The following is a 21,375-nucleotide window of genomic DNA, read 5'->3' as shown; positions in this document are numbered from 1 at the left end:
CATGAAACTGCCGAAACCAACGAAACAAAAAAGCTAACCTGACTAACCAAATATTCTATCTCCCCAGACTCCCCATGCCCGCAGAGAAACAGAATATATATGTAGAATGAGAGATCTATATCTATAGTGTAACTCCGCAGAAGACAGAGATTACATCCTTTATATTTTTACTTCAGAGAGACAAGCTGCCTGTACACCAGTTGGTTGCCTTAGAAACCAGTCACAAAAAAAAAAGGAAAAGAAAGAAGCCAGAGAAGAAGGTGCCTTTTGATTGGTCGGTCGGTTTCCCACCATTTCAAGATTCATTGATTCAGTTGGATGTAAACTGTTGAAGCGAACTCTGGGATTGAAAAAAACGTGTCTCATAACAGACTAAAACTCCCTTCACAAGCCCCGCCCACCATTCAAAGCGTTTTGATTGACAGTGTTTCCCTGCTGGATTGATCCCTTGCCGAGCATTTCCATGGTGATCACGTCATCCACCGTGGAGGACAAGCCCGTGCCCTCTCTCAGGATGGTCCAAACTGAACCCTGGATCTCCTCTGCCCTGCTGCGCAAGAACAAGAGTCAGTACACACACACACACACACACACACACACACACACACACACACAATCCCACAGATAACATCTCTCTCCCTTGTACAGCCACAAGTGTGTGTGAGTCAACTGTCATGGTAATCTCTTTGTTGATACTTGTGTGTGTAGTTGTATGATAATAATGTAGTTTCTGTCAGTAATTTAAAGAGGTTCAATGTGTTTTAGTTTACGTTCCACGACGACGACGGTGTTGTGTGCGTGTGTCAGTGTGACATGTTGCCGTGGCGCTGCGCGTCGCCGTTGAGTCGTAATGCTGAAGTTTGCGATGCATGTGTTTGACAGTTTGGCTGTCCGTCAACATTGTTTCACCCCGAACTTGAACGAGCAGAACCCTGGCTGCTCTGGGTCTGAATAGGCTCTTCGTCCATGCCCGCAGTTGGAAGCACCACCCTGGTCAGACAGTTTGGCAGGTGTGGTCAGCCAGCCGGGGACACTGAGCTGAGGGACGGGATGCGAGGACGCTGTCTGTGCTGAGCATCAGTTTTTGAACATGAATAGATGGCGTTACCGCTGTTTGAATACTCCTGCTTTCATTTGTAATATTAGTTAATTTATGCCAGTGGTTTCCAACTCATGGGTCATGGATCAACTTTGTCAAAAAAACAAAACGAAAAACAACAACTCGTCATTGAAGTGTAGTGAATTTCCAGAACAACTATTTCGTTAGTGGTCACACAAAATGCAACAATTAGTCTGTCAATGCTGGCTCCAAAATTTTGTGTTCAGTAAAATTCAGTGAATTTGTGAACTAAAAGTAAGATAAACATGAGAAATAGTTAGCTAAAAGTAATTGGTCAACAGTTGAAATAGTAAGCTAAATGTTAGCTAAACATAATGGGTAAATAGTTGAAACATAGCAGCAAAAGGTTAGCAAAAAGTACTGGACAAACAGCTGAGATAGTTAGCCAATTGTTATCTAAACGTAATGGACAAACAGTAGATATTGGTAGCTAAAAATGTGCTAAAAGTGATGGGTAAACAGATGAATTTATTAGCTAACTGACCCAACAGATTGTTGCCATTGCAACAAAGATCTCACCTCATGCTTAGCCAAGGGGAGAGGTGGCTAACTTTCGTTCCTCAAATTGAGTCGGTCTTAATATTTACCCGACAGGATAATTAAACTAGTCTAACCTGACAATCTAAGACCAGTCTAAGGCCAAGGCTAGTCTTAAGTTCATGAAACTTACGCCAAACAAGTGTCACCCCTAGGACCAGGTAATGTTTTGCATTTTGACATACCGTTGTCATATTTCTTGGGGATTTAAGTTGTTGGAGTTATTGCGGCATTATTTATTTACATATAGAATAAGTGAAAAGACTTCAGTTGCTGACCTGATTGCCTGATCAGGGTTTGCTCTTTCACACTTTCATCAGTGACGAGTACAAATATGCATGTTTCTATTCATATGGTGACAGTTCATGTGGCATTATGTGTTCTTGTGACTTTAGTTGTTCGTGAGAGAGAGTATGAGGACATGGCTCACTTGATGTATTGTTCCATTCTATTACACTGTACTGTGCCAAACACTGGTCTTTATTGTTGTGTAAAGGCATGATAGACAAAAACTATCATTGCTACTTGTTGAGAATGTAGCATTATCAGGGACATATTCTATGGTCCTTGGTACATCTGAAACAGCAGGCTATTACAATGTAATAATGTACCATAGGGGTTCATCGTTTGTTGTACTACATTGTTCTTGATTTAATGTTGACGACTGTACCGGTACAACTGACTCCCTGTAGTGAATATGGGACCCCTCTGCAATTCCAATGTCATTCCCGTTTCAACCTCACAGCGCTATGCTTTGAAGGACTGATGGAATGTTTGCTTGAAGCACTTAAAAAGTGTCAATTTAGCTAATATTACCTGTTATGGTTCATCTAAAATTCATTTTTTTGGCAGATTTAATTAATGTAAAGCTTTCATTACAGTTAGAAAACAAAACTATCAAGCAACATAAGCAGCTGTGCCTCTTTCTTGTTTTAGACTCATTGGACGTGATGGTGCGTCCGCCCTCAGGTCATTACTTCACGAAATGTCGGTACTTGTCGCTGGATATTTCTAACTTTCTATACGACTAGAGAACCTCCCAATACAGATCCCAATAAGTCACCCGTACTTAACCATCACTGGTCTTAGTCTTGGTTTCTATGTTAGCAGTTATCAGCAGTTAATTTATTTTTTCTCTATCATGAGTCAGCATTTTTGCACTTCGGTTCTTCGTCTCGAAGTCAATGTTTTATTTTTTTACTTCATGTGTTTTTGGTTAGATGCCTGAGATAAGTTCTCTGCTAAACACAACTTAAAGACATTTTCATGTTTTGTTTTACGAAATCAAATGTCAGTAAATACCCCTCTTGTGAAATTGTAAGCATTTACTCTGCTTCCCGGCCTATAATAAGCCTAGAGCTGTGACCACATCACATGCTATCAGTTAAACAGTTAAGAGAAATTTTGAAAATAAAAAAAACCCGGAATAACTTAAAGGAGCTGCTTGTCACTTAAAGCAGAATAGCAGGTCCACCTTAAAGGCCAGCCCACCTTAAGTGAGCCTGGGCCGGCGTTGTCGCTAACTTCGGGGCTAACCCTCCTCACTTTAATCGGCAGGTGGCAACGACACAGGAACTTGACTTTGGTCTTGAGGAGTATTCGCATTTATTCATCGACAAATATCGGGGCTGCCGACTCGTAACAGTTTCCTGTTATTTTCGTGCACTGCAGCTGGCAATAAACCTGTTATCAGGTTATTGTTGCAGCCGGGCAGCTTATTAGCATTTCAAACACAGCATCCCTGCATGCAGGGCACTAATGTTGTCGGTTAACGGTACAAGTACACAAAAGAAACAACTTTGTTTGGGTAACGAGAGTAAATGTAATCTGATACTTCCACGGCTAGCCTGATCACATCCTGTGTGGACACTGATAGAAGGCTGAAGCTGCTGCTGCTCTGCTAACGTGCTGCTCACTCTACTCCTCCCATGAAACACAATGTTAGCCTCACTCCATCCAGCCAGCTGTCCATTTCCCCCATTTATCCAACCATGTGTCTGTTTGTCAGGCCAGTTTGTGCCATGGCATAAACATGGACTGTGGTGCTGGCAAACACTTGGTCTATACACTGTGTGGAGTAGCCTCAGCTACACTCTGTGTGCTGAACAGTTCAGACTCTGCAGGTTGTATTATTCTGATTGGCTCCGATAAACTGCTATTCTTTAATTTACACACACAGATGATCAGATATCACTGTGTCCAGCTGCTCTTTCTTTGTTTTGCATATTCACTCAGTTTCCAGTTTATCAGGTACACAAACCAATTTTATCAATATGGGTGGTGTTCAACAGCACTGCACACAACAGCCTCCAAAATGTCCATATGGTAGAAACCAAATATGGCAAAACCATCCAATAGTTGTTGAGATATTTTAAGTGCTCGACCAACAGAACGACACTGATATCACTACAGCCACAACGTTAGCTTTGCTAAGAAATGTTGAATGGCTGCTGGTTAAATCTTACATTCATTTTGGTCTTGGATGAGGAGTTGGTCTTTATCTTGACCATACATAAAAATGTATTTAAGAGCACGGCCTTGCTGTAACCTGTATACTTCACAGTTTTCAGTAATAGCAAAGTATATGCAGAGTATTTTCTGTGTATAACTACTGTCTAATACAATCCAAACGTTCTCCCTTAGATATTTTACTTTGTGAACACAGATTGATAGCAGTTTTCTCAATCATCGGAGTGTGTACTTTAAGCCAGTGATGTATGTTAGCTGTTGGCTAACGGTATGTATATGACCGCTGAGGCCGACTCGCTCAAATCTTCTAGTGGACTTTTGTTGCGAGAGCTTCTTTCTTTGACCGTCTCCTTGTCCCTCTTGGATCTGCACAGTCGGCTTCGGCACAAGTGGAAACATTTGGGTGACGCTCAGATGCATCTTGATCTTGACTGACTTGACTTTGTGTGCAGTCATGCTGTTTAGTCTCAATACATCTTTAGATCGAAGCTCCACGTCACTGTTTACGATCCAATATTTTTCAATAAGGCGATTATGGCAATTCCCTGATTTTATCTGCCGTCCATGCTGAAGTAGCACTACGAACTCTGACCACTGACGGCTCCATATCAGTATGTGTTTAATCACTGCGCTTTAGTAAATGTATGTGGAGGTTTCCTACGTTTAGTGTCCTTGTTTTGATCTCATTCTGTATAATGTTTACATGAGAAACCTGGTCGGTCATGTCCCTGTGTACAAAATTCTAACAGACATTTTTATGCAATTGTCTTTTTGGAGTGCTCCAGGTAACATGTCCAGGTTTCTGATGATCACCGGGATACTCCAAAAACCTGATCCCAGCCAGGATACCTGTGCACATGTAAACACTCACTAGAGATGGAAAGTCTTTCTCCATTCAACGCGTTGTGTAGGTTACTTTTGATATCGCTAGTCTGAGATATAGGGGAGAATTTAAGCATCAATAACAATTTTGCGATACAAATCATTTGATACGTGTGGTGCATCAAAGACTAGTCCTTCTTTAACCTCTCACTGTGTGTGTGACATGATACTATTGTGTACTTATTCTTTTAGTTGTGATTGTGTCGACATCAATCACATTGTGTTCAGATCAGATGGGCTGATGTCTTCAGATGATATGCTCCTGTGGAAATAGTAGTTACTGTATGTAACTATGCATAAGCAATGGCTGGAATCAAATCAACAGCTTCTTTGAAATATTGCATTTGTTTTGTGTTGCTGTATTAATTAGTTATCGTGTTAAAAAACTGAGTGTAACTGGACCAGCTGTGTTAGTGGGCGGGGCTTGAGGCCTACGGTGGCTTTAGCTCCATATTTTTTGTCATATATCTTTCGGGGATCTGTAAAATGATTGTTCATTGGTGTCATTAGACCAGGGATGTTGTTTTGTATCATTCTTTTCGCTGAGTTGTGATCATGATTTTAGCAAATGCTTCAATTCCTGCAGGAAGAGCAACCTCTGAGTTAAACTGTATCTCGCTGTAATACTCTCAGTTAGCACCGTTTGCTTGGACTCTGTCTTCACCCGATCTGGGAAATACTCAGACTTGGACTTGTCTCTGACTCGAGTGCTGTTGACTACAGTCGTGCTTAAATATATTTGTGTGTGCACACTAGTGGCTCTCCAAGGCAGCGTTGCACAACCGTTGGTTATCTCTGATGGACTCTGGTACACGCACAGTTGGCCCAGCACTGTTCCTCATCATCCAGCAACTTGTTGTCGAGCAGGAAGCGTTGGTCTCTGCCTCTACTGTGCGTTGTTGCCGCGCTGCCTGGTGTGACTCCTCGCCGGTGCCCTAAATATTGTTACATCATTGTGCATCAACACAATGCTGATGAAGAGATGAGACAGTCTGCAGAAAACAAGTAAATATGTCATCCGATTGAAGTCGGGAAGGATTGGAAGATGGGAGTGAGGGATGACGGACGGGTAAATGGAGGGGAGAAATCTGATTCAGAGGTAGAGAAGGTTTGAGCGAGCAGGAAGGATGATGAAGGAAAGGGGGAGGAGAGATTGGCTGGTAGGGTGGGTTGGGTTGCTAGGGGAGAGTATGTCAGACTGCTGCCGCTGAGAACGAGGCCTGCTATTGGAAGCTACTTGCTTAGCAGGAGAGAGGCGGAAGAGGAGAGAGAGAAGTAGCTAATGAGTATTGTAGGTTGGTTGCTGAGACAGCACTGGGTTTATTTATAGAGCGCTGTCCAGCCAGCCCTTAGATACCAACAGCGAATCAGCTGACAGAGAAAGAGGGGGCCCTGGCCAATGGCAGTGCAAGAAGGGGGATGCCAGATTGAGGAAGTGCTGTGAGTGCCTCTCAGTCTCTTAAAGAGACGGTGCGGATTTCTCAGTACTAGGCAGATATTCTCTCCCTCTCTCCAGCAGTGTCATATCTGTAAGCAGGCCAGGACCCAGAGCACCACAACAGTCCCAGTGACGTGATTGGATTACTTTCTCTACCTTATCACACAGCCCAACACAAGTGCAGCACACACGCAGTTCAACAACAGAGGTTCAAAGCTGCTGAGTGTTTTTTTGTTAAACTTCACAAATATAACCTCATTTAGCCACAGAGCTCTATTTAGGAAAAAAAAAAACCTCTCAGGGAGCCATTCGGAAGATGTTGAGCGCTGAATAGGAGAACTGTCTACACCGTGTATGGTAGATAATAATGGCTAGGAACCTATACTTACAAAAGTTAGGCTATTCTTACATGTTCACAGAAAATGTCTTCCCTGAATTATGTTATAGTGATATAAGAATATACCTGATTCTGCAGGCCTGAAATATCTTAAACTTTGACTGGTATAGAGAGCAGTAGCACTGTTTTTACAGCACAGGAGCTCAGCATTACAAACAGGGTTTGTCCTGTTTATGTAAATCTATGGACATCTAATTCCCAGAGACCCATTCTAGCCTGCTTTACCCACTCTGACCTGCAGTAGTGTCAACCTGTTTGGTAGCAGGGCCGATCCATGCATCTCCTTCATCAGTTGTGTCTTGGATTAAACTGATTTGATCAACACCTGTAGTCATAAGGCTTGCACAATTATTCGAATATCTATTGCGATCACGATTTTGGCTTCCCAAAGGGACAGGATTGACTGCGATATTAATTTTTAAAATGTGCGCTCCGCGCTTCCTAAAGACGAGTAATATACTGCTAATTGTAAGGGCAACATCAAAATGCACTAAATTCAGATGAAGAAGAACTGTATTTTAAAGCGGTGAAAGCTCTGTTCATTCAAATGTGAAAGTGGCAGAAAAATATTTTGTCAAAAAATACCTATTGGTCGTGCAAGTGAATATAGAAAAAGTAGCATTTCTAAAAGTCTGGCTGTGTTCAGCTCAGTACTTTAGTAACTTGTAACCTACTTTCATTTAATTTAAATAATCCTCCCCAGATTGCAAACTGTATTTCCTGCAGTTCTGCTGCTTCACAATAAAAGCTTTACTTGTATATAGACCTTACACAGGGACATCTGCTATTTATTTTACACAGGTAGGTCAAACTGTTTAATCACAACATGAATTGTTGTCGCTGAGATTGCCTTTACACAAACCCGCCTCATCCTTGGTGGGTAAAAAAGTCAAACATTAATTTCTCATGTCCCACTTTATGCCATAGTTTTATTTTAATACTGCTGCCTCCTCTGTTATCGAAAGCTCACTCTTGCCTGACACTGGAGCATTGCATTCATTTAGGTGAGAGTCGTACAGATGCAGAGACTGATTCATTTGCATCTGCACATTTTGAGGTTCTCTTACATAAAAAGTTGTGTACGAGAGGGGAATTTTGGGCATTTTTGAAGACTTTCTCCACAGAGGCTATCAGTGAGTCCATAGATAGAGGCCCTGCGATGGCAACACGTACTCCATAGTACATGTGAGAGGCAGCCGATGTAACCAGTCTCTATGTGACCAGACATATTTGACAGTGAGTTCGAGCTCCTGTTGATGTTTTCAAAATCTTTCACTTATCAGGCACAAATCAAATCAAGCCGTCACTAATTAGGCCGTAAAGCCTGGCTTCGTTCTTACCCACACGTTCTTTTTTATGGTAGCTAGCTCGCTTGCTATGTGAGCTAGCAGTAGGTGCTTATCCTAGCTGGCGATACTTACGTTTAATGATGATTTGACCAGAATAATATTTTAAAATGGTGGGGTTTACCAAGATGAGCGTCACTGATTGGTCAAACACACACGGCGCATTCGCGGCCCACCAGAATTAGTTTACATCGAAAAGTCAAAGAGAAACTGGGTGGGTGTGTCCATTCCCTCTCCCCCCCCCCCCCCCCCCACTCCCCACAGAAAGAAGCAGAAATGCTGTGTGTTTGCTTTACAGGATGAGACTGACAGATGCAAAACTCAGCAGCCCTCATGTTGTCGTGCCGACCACCAGCTGTAGCTCTTGGAGTGTGGACAGCTGTTAGCTCGGCCAGTGTCACCCCAGTGTATGCCCAGTGTCACCCCAGTGTATGCCCAGTGTCACCCCAGTGTATGCCCAGTGTCACCCCAGTGTATGCCCAGTGTCACCCCAGTGTATGCCCAGTGTCACCCCAGTGTATGCCCAGTGTCACCCCAGTGTATGCCCAGTGTCACCCCAGTGTATGCCCAGTGTTACCCCAGTGTATGCCCAGTGTCACCCCAGTGTATGCCCAGTGTTACCCCAGTGTATGCCCAGTGTCACCCCAGTGTATGCCCAGTGTCGGCCCAGTGTATGCCCAGTGTCGGCCCAGTGTATGCCCAGTGTCGGCCCAGTGTATGCCCAGTGTCGGCCCATGGAGCCCGCTGAACTGGCATGAGAGGAAGTCGGTAGAGGGAGCTCTTTGATTGGCTGATGTGAATCACATTCACCCATTTAGTGCAGATTTATCTTTTGTAATTTTATTATCAACTGATGAAGTCTTACAAAACTGCTTAATCAGAGTCACAATGACATGAAAATGTTTGTCTAGGTTGCAGATCGGTCCTTCATTTTGGTAGCCAGCTGACCGTTGGTGGTTGTCTTTGTGTTGTATCAACTTTTAACTCGGACACGATGCTCATCTTTATTCATCTGACAGCTAGTAGGGCTGCATGATTAATGGAAATCCCATCACAATCTTGATTCAGGCCTCTATGCCATCTTATTTTTACTGAACGATTCAAAGACAAAGATGGAGGTCAGAAGCTCCCACGTCACTTTGCAAGCAAAAGTAACGGCGCAACCAACTGAAAAACGTAAGAAAACAGCCAGAAAATTCCCAATGCATTGTGAAAACAAAAGAAGTCAGAGATTAGGCAGCAGACTTATTCGTGTACAAAAAGTTGTATTGGAATCTATTTCAGCCGCCTTAGCGTGACATAGCAGCCGCTTGAAGGTCGTCACAGACACATCCGTGTTGTGTCAGTACAGACATCTTAAAGGTATGTTTGAGGTCAGAGTAAAACATCCTGCTGAGTACATTTTTGACTCACAGCTCTTTAGTGACCAGATTTAAGGGATCCTTCTCAGACTAAAAGGTGTTGCCAGGGTGACTAGACATCATCTTTTGTTTGCCGTCTTAGAGTAATTAACTATGCAGTTATATGACTTTATCACAGTAACCAACCCAAACACTGCAGTCAAACAATAACATTAGCCCTTGTCTCTAAAACACAGACCTGTGAGCACCAACACACATTCTGCTTCTGACTGTAACAAATATGACTAATGCAACAAATATTACAAATTTGTTTATTTTGGGGTGCACGTGTTGCTGTCTGCTGGTCTTATTTATATGTTAAAAAGTAGGACAAGAAATGGTTGTCAATTTCTAAAAATAGTTTTTAATGGCAACCTGGCAACCATGACCGACGAGTCCTGTTATGTTACTTCTTGAAATAAAAACATTTTCTACAATTACATATTGATATTGGGGGAAAAGCCTCACAAACCCAGTGGCAATCGTTTTCGATTTTGCGACAGTTTCAAATGGTCATATCGGAGAGTCCTCTGCTGCATGTGTTTAAAATGTTCAGAGTGTTTTTGGAACTTGGTACGGAAAGACTGTCCTGCTTCTCCAGCTGGACGTGGTGAGTAGATAGTAATGTATGTATGGCCAATATGGAAACTAATGATCAGCGACTGTGTGGTTTCTGATCAGTTGGGATGGAGGCAGAGAGACGGATTCAAATGTTGGGGTTTCCCTCTCTAATCATCTCTCTCTCTCTCTCTCTCCCCCTTCTCTCCCCAGGTGTAAGCAGCTCAGGATGTCCGCCCACCTCCTCCTCCTCCTCCTCCTCCTCCTCCTCCTCCTCCACTGCCCAGGGCTTCTCCCTCGCTGAGCCAGCCATGACCAGCCAGCACACACATACACACCCCTCCTTCAGCTCCATCCACTCCATGGCCGAGCAGCAGCAGGTAACACACACACACACACACACGATCGGTGCTGCACCGGTACACGCCTCTGGCACAGGAACTGATTTATAGTTCGCCTGTTTCACCTGTTGATTGTCACTGGGCGTCTTTCTTTAATTCACTTTTTTGATGGAGACTGAACAATGTCTTCTGTGATCATTGATGAAAAACAAAGTCATATTGTGCAGAGGCAACAGCTTTGCTGGATCACAAAATATATTTAGTGTTGCTGAAAAGTAATAGATTAGATTTTTAATGTGCTTGTACTTTTTTTTAAACTACCGGTATCAATAATCTCAGAAACTCACAAGCTCCCATGTGGGTCATGTGGCCTCCCTGATTTTAAGGAGTGTAAACACTTGGCCTGTATCTTAGCATTTCATTCATTTCTGTGAAGAAAACTAAATGAAATAGTTATCTTTAAAGTTTGGATTATTATTTAAGATACAAACACAATGAGGGCTACAGTCACAGAGCCTTCACTCTGCTAAACAGCCTCGTCCTGCATTAGACAAGTACAAGTGCTCAGTGAATCAATGAAATAAGACGTCATCAGTAGCGGCTATTGACTCAAAAGAATCCTAAAAACGAGGATGAATCACACTGTTTCCTGGAGAAGCTCGTGCCACAGTCCAGGAAAGAAGCCAACCGGAGCACCTCCGATCCAGGAAGTGCAACAGAGCACCGGCTGAGCAACTTTTCTACCCTCGCAAAGACAAGCCGAGGGTCATGGGAATTTAATAACCCCGTTAACGTGTGATCCGTGGATCCGTAATAAGGCCTATGACCGCGTCCCCCCCAGCTGTTCTGTGGGAGGGTTGTGTTGTCGTGCATGCTGAATATGTGGAGCACGAGCCGTGCATAAGATATTTGGGTTGAGTCAAGAATAACATTTGACTCGAACACGGTTGGACTGTGGTGGAAATATACTATAAGCAGCAAAACATGTTTTACACACCTAAAGAATCAACATCGGTTTAAGTATACGCTTTACTGACAATACTTTTACCCCCGTTTACCTTGCCGTCTGACAGTCAACAAGGAACCGAAGCAGTTACCTGTGTTTTCACCAATGCCACCAGACTCCATCGACAAAAACTGTATTTTTACCGAAGACGAGAGTTGCTGGTCTGCCGCTGCTTCAGTTTTCTGTTGTTTTTTTTTGTGTAATTGTGGGACTTTGGTTCATCCGAACTAGCCAGAGTCACCCAATACAACAAATTAACTAACTGATGGAGGCAGCGGTAGACCAGCAGCTCCTGTTCTCTGCGAGGTGAAAGTACTGTTTTTGTCAATGGAGTCTTGTGGCTTTGGAGAGAGCACAGATGACTACAACAACTTCAGTTCCCCGTCAGAAATGGCTCTCTGACGGCAAGGTTAAGCAGTAAAAATATTCAACATATAGCGTACATTTTCTTTGAGTTGGTAGATGATGGACTGAATATGGATAAGTACAACTCATACAACTCCTCTTCAAAACATCTCAACTGTCCCTTCAATTTAACAAACATTTTACAGCGTGTAAGCACCAAATGTGGAGCATATCTTTTTTTCCGGCCTGAAAGTAGGTGGGATGTCATCGATTGTTAATTTAGATAATCAGTCCTTGTTATATGTGTGGCAGTAGGTTCATATTTGTCTTGGTCATAATTTGGCACGAACTCTGGTTCTGTAAATGTGAACTGCGTGACGTGAGTTTGAAATTGATACACAATGTTTTCAGTCGGTAAAAAATGGATTAGTGATGTCCTGAAATGTTTTCTAGATTCTCTGCTGATTTCAACCTGAGTCGCGTGTATGACGTGTTGCTGCTCTCTGTAGGTGCTGTCTGATATGACCATACTCCAGCGGAGGATCCCCCCTAGTTTCAGAGACCCTGCCAGCGCCCCACTGAGGAAACTCTCTGTTGACCTCATCAAAACTTACAAGCACATCAATGAGGTATGACACATGGTATACCACACACACACACACACACACACACACACACGTTTGTCTTTTCTTTGATCACTCTTTCAGGTTGTCCGTTTGTTTTCCTGAGATCAAGCCAAAGCAGGGATAAAGCATTGTTTAAGGAATGCACGGCTGTCGGTGGACCACCACTAGTTTGGGGTTTACTCTTTGGGGGGGGGGGGGGGCACAAAGTAAATCCTACTCATTATCAGCATTTGCCTGAAGGAATCATGTTCGACTCAGCACTGTCAACGGGCTAATTAAAAGACCGGCCCTACTCTGCCTCTGATTGGCTAGTCCTGGTTGCCTTCCTGGCAGAATTTGCTCAGTTTATTGCTGATGAACATGATTGGTAGAAGGTTGGTAGGGTTCATGATTTCAACTCCGATGTTTCCATAAGAATGGCAGCCTTCTTGTCCAGTGCTCTCATATATAGTTACAATGTGCTGATTGTGGGAGAAAATGTTACTATGCACATTGCCTTTATGGATGGAGCAAAATGACAGCTCCGTAGGTACATAAAAATTGTGACGCGGTGTCATAATCAAACTAAGTGTTAACCTTAATGTTGATGTGACACAAGAAAAAAAAAAAGGCAACCAAGAAAATGTAAACATGGCCGACTGGGCTGGGAGCCGAAGCTGCTTTTTTGATGCATTTGTTCCGACCCACAGGTGTACTATACTAAGAAGAAGCGACGGGCCCAGCAGGTCCCTCCAGAGGACAGCAGCACCAAGAAGGAGAGGAAAGTCTACAACGACGGCTATGACGACGACAACTACGACTACATTGTCAAAAACGGAGAAAAGTGGCTGGACCGCTATGAGATAGACTCGCTGATCGGGAAGGGCTCCTTCGGACAGGTATGAACACTGAATCCACATTCTTTGCTGGTTTATAAAGTCTTCCTCACAGATGATGATGTCTCGAGTAGCTCCTCCAGTCAGTCACACGTTAGTCTCAGTGAACTGCTAGCATTATTATATAACAGAGCAAAGCCTGGGACATCAGGCTGTCAGTCATTCCCTGTCTAATGAAAAACAAATGAAACCCTAAAGCATGTGTTGCTATGTGTGTCTGCAGGTGGTGAAGGCCTACGACCACCATGAGCAGGAATGGGTCGCCATTAAGATCATTAAGAACAAGAAGGCATTTCTAAACCAGGCACAGATTGAACTACGCCTGCTGGAGCTCATGAACAAGCATGACACTGAGATGAAATATTACATAGGTAAAAAACACACACACACACACATTACAGTGGGGAGTGAGAGTACAGGGGTCAGATATGAAACATATACAACCTCTGCTTATACTACACTGGGCGTCTTCATACACCGACGTGTTCACACAGGTTTGTTGTGCGGATCCTCAAACATGGACAGATTGGTCAGAGTAGAGTTGAACATCCAACGTATTCATGGTGTCAGACCTCCCGGTGTTGTATACCGTCACTCTGCAAGACAAGTGTCAATAGTTTACTGATGTCTCTAAATGTGTCTATCCACACGATGGTATGAGTATCTGATCTGCATTCTCTGCTCAGGTAGACATTACTCCACTATATCTTCACATAGATGATGGTTAAACAAATGTAGCACCTTTAAAAAAAAATCGTACACAAAGTCAAAGTACAGTTGTCATGGAGATGGCTCTGTTGTCATCAACATGCTTGGCTCACAGGTTGACGTGTGAGCCATCTCATTCTCATTCTACAAAACCTTCATCCACTGATGAAGACTGTGAGACGTCATTGAAAGCTCAAAAACAGTTAGTTAGTACAGGACCTTGGGCTGTTCTATTAGGATAACGCATACCGTGACAATACAACATGAAGGTTGAGGTCAGAATGGATTGTGAAAGAACACATTTACTGACTCTTTATCTCAGCTCTGATGTGAAATTTAGGAACTTAAATGGCTCTTAGTTCTGAAAGCCAAGACTCAAGAAGTGGGGAATTTCCAAAGAGCAATTGACAGGAAATTATTTTATTGTTGTCAAGTACTCTTCCCAAACCGGATTCTTGTTTGAGTTTATCTCTTAACCTTTTTCCTTGCCTCCCATCTGTCTTTGTCTGTGTCTGTGTCTGTGTCTGTGTGTGTGTGTGCGCGTGTGTGTGTGTGGGTGTGTGTGTGTGTGTCTGTCTCTGTGCAGTCCACCTGAAGCGTCACTTTATGTTTAGGAACCATCTCTGTTTGGTGTTTGAGTTGTTGAGCTACAACCTGTACGATCTGCTGAGGAACACCAACTTCAGAGGAGTCTCCCTCAACCTCACCAGGAAATTTGCACAGCAGCTGTGTACAGGTGGGTGCATGGAGACACCAACAGTCTTCATGAGTGTAGCTGGTGTTTGTCTGCCCCCTAGTGGACGAAAAGAAAAGAGGACGAATGCAGAATGCAGAAGACACGTGATATATTCATCATCTTACAATAGGTTTCTAAATATACAAAGCAAGGAATACGAAAACAAGACAGTCGAAAGAATATTGTATCGCATACATATTTGACTCATCTATTGATATGTATTAGTTTATATATTGAATATTTTATGTTTAGTATTTATCAGAAGGTTGTTGCACTGTAACGTTACAGCATACTTCAATTTCATTTATTTTGATGCAATTTTTTTAGTCATTTTATTTATTTGTGTGTGTGTGTGTGTGTGTGTGTGTGTATATATATATATATATATATATATATATATATATATATATATATGTACACACACCACACACATAATAACAAAAATGTATTAATTGCATGATGTTTCCAAAGTCAATGAGTTGTCGCATTGAATAATCTTCACGTCAAGATTTGGCCAAAATAACGTGATTATGATTTTTTTGTTGCCATAATCGAGCAGCCCTAATATATACGATGTCTGTTCTTGTCCACAGCGTTATTATTCCTGGCCACTCCAGAGCTGTCAATCATCCACTGCGACCTGAAACCAGAGAACATCCTGCTGTGTAACCCCAAGAGATCCGCCATCAAGATAGTCGACTTTGGGTCCTCCTGCCAGCTGGGACAGAGGGTGAGCAGCACCCACACACACGTTTAAACACACACACACACACACACACACACATACAAACCTTCCAAATATGCCCGTTACAGTACACTTATTAGTTTACTTTATATAATATGATATATTATAAATTCATCCCGCTGGTGACCATAATCATCAGGGTTCAGAAAATAGATGAGTGAATGGTGGATGAGTGTATCACACACATGTCCCAGTCAGCATGGTTGTTAGGGGTTCTGTATCGAGTTTGTATGAAGGGAACACTTCCTGACTGGCAGTCACCAGAGTGTGGATGAGGACGATGCTGCTGCTCTGTGAGGAGAACACGGCTCCCCACAGTGGACAGCCACTGAAACAGCATGAGCGTCATTTCACTTTTAAACTTTCTAGTTGTGACTGATGCCCCCCCCCATCCCATCCTCTCAGATCTACCAGTACATCCAGAGCAGGTTCTACCGCTCTCCCGAGGTCCTGTTGGGAATGCCGTACGACCTGGCCATCGATATGTGGTCTCTGGGATGCATCCTGGTGGAGATGCACACAGGAGAGCCTCTCTTCAGCGGCTCCAACGAGGTAACAAACATATCGGCTGCGCGATGATTCAGCGCTCTCATATCCACATTCCCGTTTGATTCAGCATGTTGTCACCAAGCTAATCGTGTGTGTGTGTGTGTGTGTGTTTAGGTTGACCAGATGAATAAGATTGTGGAGGTTCTGGGGGTCCCGCCCAGCCACATGCTGGATGCAGCTCCTAAAGCCAGAAAGTATTTTGACAAGCTGTCAGACGGTCTGTGGACAGTGAAGAAGAACAAGGACGTCAAGAAGGTATTTGATTCAGATCCATTTACAGCTTGTTTTATCAAAAAGTCAACTTTCTCCTGTTAGTCTTGTGTCTTCTGACTCCTGATGCTCAAGAATCCAATGTGGGACTTCTAGTTATTGCAAATACATAAGATCTACCACACGAGTAAACAAAACCATGTTGTAAGGGGAGACACGGCAGGGGAATGGGGTCAAACATGCAACTGATAGATATCTCTGTGAAACCTGCCCAGGTGAGTACTTACATTCAAGACAATTATCTTTTGCATTACAAGTTTTCTGAAATATGCAAATGAGGCATTATCTAATGAGAATTCTACAGACACACATTTACTACAAAGTAGTAAAAAAAAAGCACAGAGAGTATTTTGAATGTTTTCTTTCCACAAATCTGAAAGAAGAAAAGTTATGGAAGCAAAATAGTCTATAATCTCAAAATCAACCGGTGCATGAAAAGCTATTTCTTCGCCTTAAACATTAGAGGGCAGCAGGTGAATGACGTCCCTGTGAAGCATGTGAAAAGTATTCAGCTGAAAAGGTGTTTAGATGCTGCAGACGGGTTTTTGTAGACCGGAGTTCTCATTGAGAACTACTTTCTGCTGAAGGAAAAGAATGACAGGACTGTCCTCAGCCAAGTCTGTGGGTGATTCGGACGGTGGTTGTTGTGGGGTTTTATTCACCTTTCATTGTATTAGTGGTGGCACAAGTCTCAGTGTCCAACAGCTACAAACCTCAACAAAGTGTAAGAACAAAGTAATATACACACGTAGTATTAGAAACAATACGGGTGTATTGGAAATGCAAATATAAGCATGTTTCAAGCTAACTGCTTGTGCATCGTGGTAGTGGGAGTTAACGGAGGATCCTGATTCATATCTCTGTTTCTAAATCTGCGTGTTTGTGTGTTTTCCAGGAGTATAAGCCCCCGGCCACACGGCGTCTTCATGAGATTTTGGGTGTAGAGACGGGGGGCCCAGGGGGGAGAAGGGCAGGGGAGCCGGGACACGCCCCCTGTGACTACCTGAAGTTTAAAGGTGAGCCAGCACTTTGTATTGATCTGAAGGGATAGATACGGCATCTATTGGTTCCCTAAAAATGATTGGTTTGTATTTGTATTTCCAAGATGTCTTTCCGTCGACATGAATACTGCCAACATTACAAACATTGAGAGGAAGTTGCTGCGTTGTAGAGAATCACATTCTGTGTGAGCAGGAGATGGTGTATAACATGTTTAAACAAGCTGAGCATCTCAACATGTTAATGATATGTCAGAGCATGTGGTGAGAGTACCAGCCTCTTCACCCGGTACACAGAGCCGAAACAGAACCTGCCCTTTTGTCCTCCTCCAGACCTGATCCTGCGCATGCTGGACTACGACCCTAAAAGCCGCATCACGCCATTCTACGCCCTGCAGCACAATTTCTTCAAGAAGACGACAGATGAAGGAACCAACACCAGTTCATCTACATCCACCTCTCCTGCCATGGACCACTCCCATTCAACCTCCACTACTAGCTCTGTTTCTAGCTCTGGTAAAGTACACCAACAGTGACAGTGATGCTCTACAGCTGAGAGGGAAGATGGAGCTTGGACTGTCGACCATGACTGCAGGCAGCTCACTCACTTTGATCTGGCCTCGTGTAAACCACATCCAATCAAGATTCCTATCTTCTAAGATTCTGAATCAATTCACATCTTCACAAGAATACATTATTTTATTGTTTCTACAACAGAGCCTAGATCTTGCTACTAAAGGACGGTAAAGCTACACACCAAGTGTGAAGCTTTACTGGGTGATTGGTTGAAAAATGACACCCAAAAAAAACACTCTCACAGTTTGTCACGGTTCTCAGAAAGACAAAAGGCTGCTAGCCTAAACAATTGTATTCATGTGACCGGCAGCATTTTCTTTATCTCTGACTTGGACTTGATGTTCCTGAAGTCACTGAGAATTGAGAAATACCTAAAAGTTTTTCGTAAAAGTTTTCTATATGTGTAACATGTGTCTTAGGGTGGTGTGTTTACATTACTGCAATCAGTTGATAGAACTTTTTCAAATATAAATAATACTGACACACTTTATTCTGCGTTCCTGTCATGATTTGCCACACCGCCTTCATGAGCACACAGCGGACTGGAGTAAATCCTGAGACGTGCTGAATCAATTTTCAATGGAATGGCGAGATACCGACAGATCGACACCCTCGGTCCACATGTCGCCACCCTGCAGCATGACATGCCCCCAAACTGTACCCCTCTGTCCGTATGAGTCCATTATTGGAGGATGTCAAAACTGTAACAAAGTGAATAAACTGTGTCTCCACAAAACAGACCATCAACGCAGCCAACAGCAGTGTGAGTTTAATGCCGCTCTGTTTTATCTCCAGGTGGCTCCAGTGGTTCTTCCAATGACAACCGCAACTACCGCTACAGTAACCGCTACTACAACTCTGCTGTTACACATTCAGACTATGAGATGACCAGCCCTCAGGTATGTTTTACAGGATGTCCCGTCCTGGTTCATTCAAATGCAGCAGTAAAACGTCTCAAAGGGTTCAGATCTCGGATCCTGAGCAGGGTCCACAGTTACTCCAGCAGATACGTGTTGTGCTTCTTCTTTCGAGCGTGTCTGTCACTCTGAATCGTCTCACCTCTGTGTCCCCTCCCCCCCACCAGGCTCCCTCCCAGCAGCAGATGAGGATGTGGCCAGGCAGTGATGGTGGAGGTGGGGGTCAGGACCCAGCATACACCCAGTTGCTGCTCCACAAGCCGGCTGCCTCCCAACAGCACCAGCGCCACTTCCTGGACCCGCCCCACCACCCACACCCGACCTACTCCCACCACGGGAACGGCGGGCGCGGCCTGCGGCAGAGCGGACAGACGGGCATCGGCGGAGGGGGAGGCCAGCAGGGATCCTCGCCCCAGATGAGTGACAGCATGGATGTGGGCGTGTCCCTAGGGCTGCACCACCTGGGGGCGGTGTCTTCCATGGAGGCCTCTCAGTTCGGCTCGGCCTCCCTGCCCCTCGCTCTGCCAATCGGACTGTCTGCCTTCCGGACTCGGACGGCCCCCACCGCCCCAGGGCCACAAGCCCCGCCCCCTGAGGACTACTACCCTGCCTCCAACAACAATAACCCCGCTGCGGGGGGCAGAGGGAGGCCGGACTCAGACGAGGGGCCAGCCAACTCTTGATAAAACCTGAACCATGCCCTAAAGCCATACAATTTTAACTACAACTACTACAACTACACACATACAGCCAGAGTTCAGAGACAAAGAGGTGAACTTTGTGCTGAAGGAGACAGTTTGTACTGCATGAGAGGAGGAGGAGGAGGAGGAAGGAGGAAGATGCTGGGGGAAACTCTCCCTTTTTATCACGTTTTAGTTTGTTGTCCTTCTGTTGCGACTGCAATTGGAAAGGAATGATTGTGACGAGTTTGTTTTTATTAATATTATTATTATTGTTGTTTAATATTATTTGATTTTTCTCGGGTTTGAGGAGTTGCGTGTTCTACTTGGTTGTTGTTTAAGCCTGGAGAGGAGGAGGAGGAGGATGAAGAAGGAAGAGAGAGAGAGGAGCCATGCTTTTCCATTTTACTCCATGTGGTGGCTACAAGTGGAAGATCACATGTCCATGGTCACACTGGTTAGTTCTGGCATTAGTGTATTCATATTTACAGTCCCTAGAGACGAGCAGTCTTAACACACACATCTACTGCTGCATCAAGAAGACAGAAGCTGGTTTCAAAGGGAGAAAACGCCAACTTGTGTGTGATTCAGGACTCCTGTCTGTGTTAAACTCACTTTTTCTTAGAGTTTTTTGCGTCCTCCCTCCGTCACTCCACCTGGTCTCGATGGCGTGCAGAGAGAGGGAGGGAGGGAGGAGAAGGTGGCAGGACACTGATGCCTTCCTGGGGCTCATAGGGATCTCCTTCTCCTCATCCCCTCCCGCTCCCCTTGCTCTCTTCTTCCTCTCCTCCTCCTCCTCCTCCTCCTCCTCCTCCTCCTCCTCCTCCTCCTCCTCCTCCTGTTGTGTTTCTCCTCCAGACAGCTCCTCTCTGTGCTGCTAATCACCATGACAACTGGTCCGGATTGCTGCTAAAGATCCAACACAGATCAATAAAGAAATAAAAAGAAATAGAAACAGAAATTTAAAAAAAAATAAAAAAAACTTTTTAACCCTTCTGCTTAAGAGAAAAGGATAAAGTAAGAACCACTGCATCTCAATGTATTTATTACTATTTAACAAGAAAAAACAAACTGAAAGTAACCCTTTTTTCTGCTCTTCTTTGTTTGGTTGCATTCTTTCTGCAGGTGAGCTCTGATTGGCTATTGTAACAGTGACAGTAACTGGTGACATGGGAATGCCACCGGTTGTGGGGGCTGGGTGGAGGGGAGGGGTTTGGGGCAAAAATAAAGTTGGATATATAATAAGAATAAAGAGTATACTTTTGCACACCAAAGTCAAACAAACATGGGATCTCCGCTTTTCTTCCTACTAATCTGATCCACCACCTCATGACCTCATGTCTTGTCAGGATGACGCTCCACAGGTCGCTCTGGATGCTCCTCTGGTGCCTTCACACCTCCGAGGGGAAGTGAAAGGGGTCCATATTCAATAAGTAAATAGGACGTGAGGTACATAACGCATGAGTGAATACACACCGTGAACCATGAGCAGGCAGCCAATCACAGCTTGCTGTTATTTAGATCGACAAACACAAATTGTTTAAAATAGAACAGTCATTGACAGAATTCAGAAAAAAAACCTGATCACACAGTTCATGGAAGAAAGTATGAGCTGAGCTTTATACATTCATTGGATTAATTCCCGATTTTGTGGTAATATTTTTTTGATACTTTTTATTGTTATCTAATGTAAATGTTAAATGTGATTTTGATCGGGTTTGGTTCCACTTAGTCATAAAATTCTAAAAAATGATTTATTTTGAGGTTATTCCTGAGGGACTTTCCTAAATGCTCAATGTAGGAATAACTTTTAAGATACAAACACTTGTTGAAAAGTGACCTTGATCTTGTGGTGG

The 21,375-nt window shown here is 43.7% G+C and overlaps 1 protein-coding gene across 3 annotated transcripts in view; it reads left to right on the top strand.

The window, feature by feature from the left end:
- The window catches only part of dyrk1b (dual-specificity tyrosine-(Y)-phosphorylation regulated kinase 1B), a 43,976-nt gene extending 23,268 nt beyond the window's left edge, over nt 1–20,708 (top strand). For 2 of the 3 annotated variants that reach the window (XM_079275539.1, XM_079275540.1), the window contains exons 2-13: nt 10,361–10,527; nt 12,349–12,468; nt 13,155–13,343; nt 13,564–13,711; nt 14,635–14,784; nt 15,378–15,514; nt 15,935–16,081; nt 16,193–16,333; nt 17,244–17,364; nt 17,680–17,862; nt 18,718–18,821; nt 19,007–20,708. In XM_079275539.1, coding sequence (XP_079131665.1) covers nt 10,459–10,527; nt 12,349–12,468; nt 13,155–13,343; nt 13,564–13,711; nt 14,635–14,784; nt 15,378–15,514; nt 15,935–16,081; nt 16,193–16,333; nt 17,244–17,364; nt 17,680–17,862; nt 18,718–18,821; nt 19,007–19,522 — 2,025 coding nt within the window. In that variant the 5' untranslated portion in view covers nt 10,361–10,458 and the 3' untranslated portion in view covers nt 19,523–20,708. Of the gene's footprint in view, nt 1–425; nt 567–10,360; nt 10,528–12,348; nt 12,469–13,154; nt 13,344–13,563; nt 13,712–14,634; nt 14,785–15,377; nt 15,515–15,934; nt 16,082–16,192; nt 16,334–17,243; nt 17,365–17,679; nt 17,863–18,717; nt 18,822–19,006 lie in introns of all 3 variants that reach the window. The other variant, XM_079275538.1, reaches the window with a different exon arrangement.
- Nucleotides 20,709–21,375: the final 667 nt, after the last annotated feature.

This window comes from Melanostigma gelatinosum (assembly GCF_949748355.1).
Source record: "Melanostigma gelatinosum genome assembly, chromosome: 9".
NCBI classification, from domain to species: domain Eukaryota; kingdom Metazoa; phylum Chordata; class Actinopteri; order Perciformes; family Zoarcidae; genus Melanostigma; species Melanostigma gelatinosum.
Note: the sequence above shows the minus strand (reverse complement) of the source record. Positions and strands in the feature narration are given on the sequence as shown.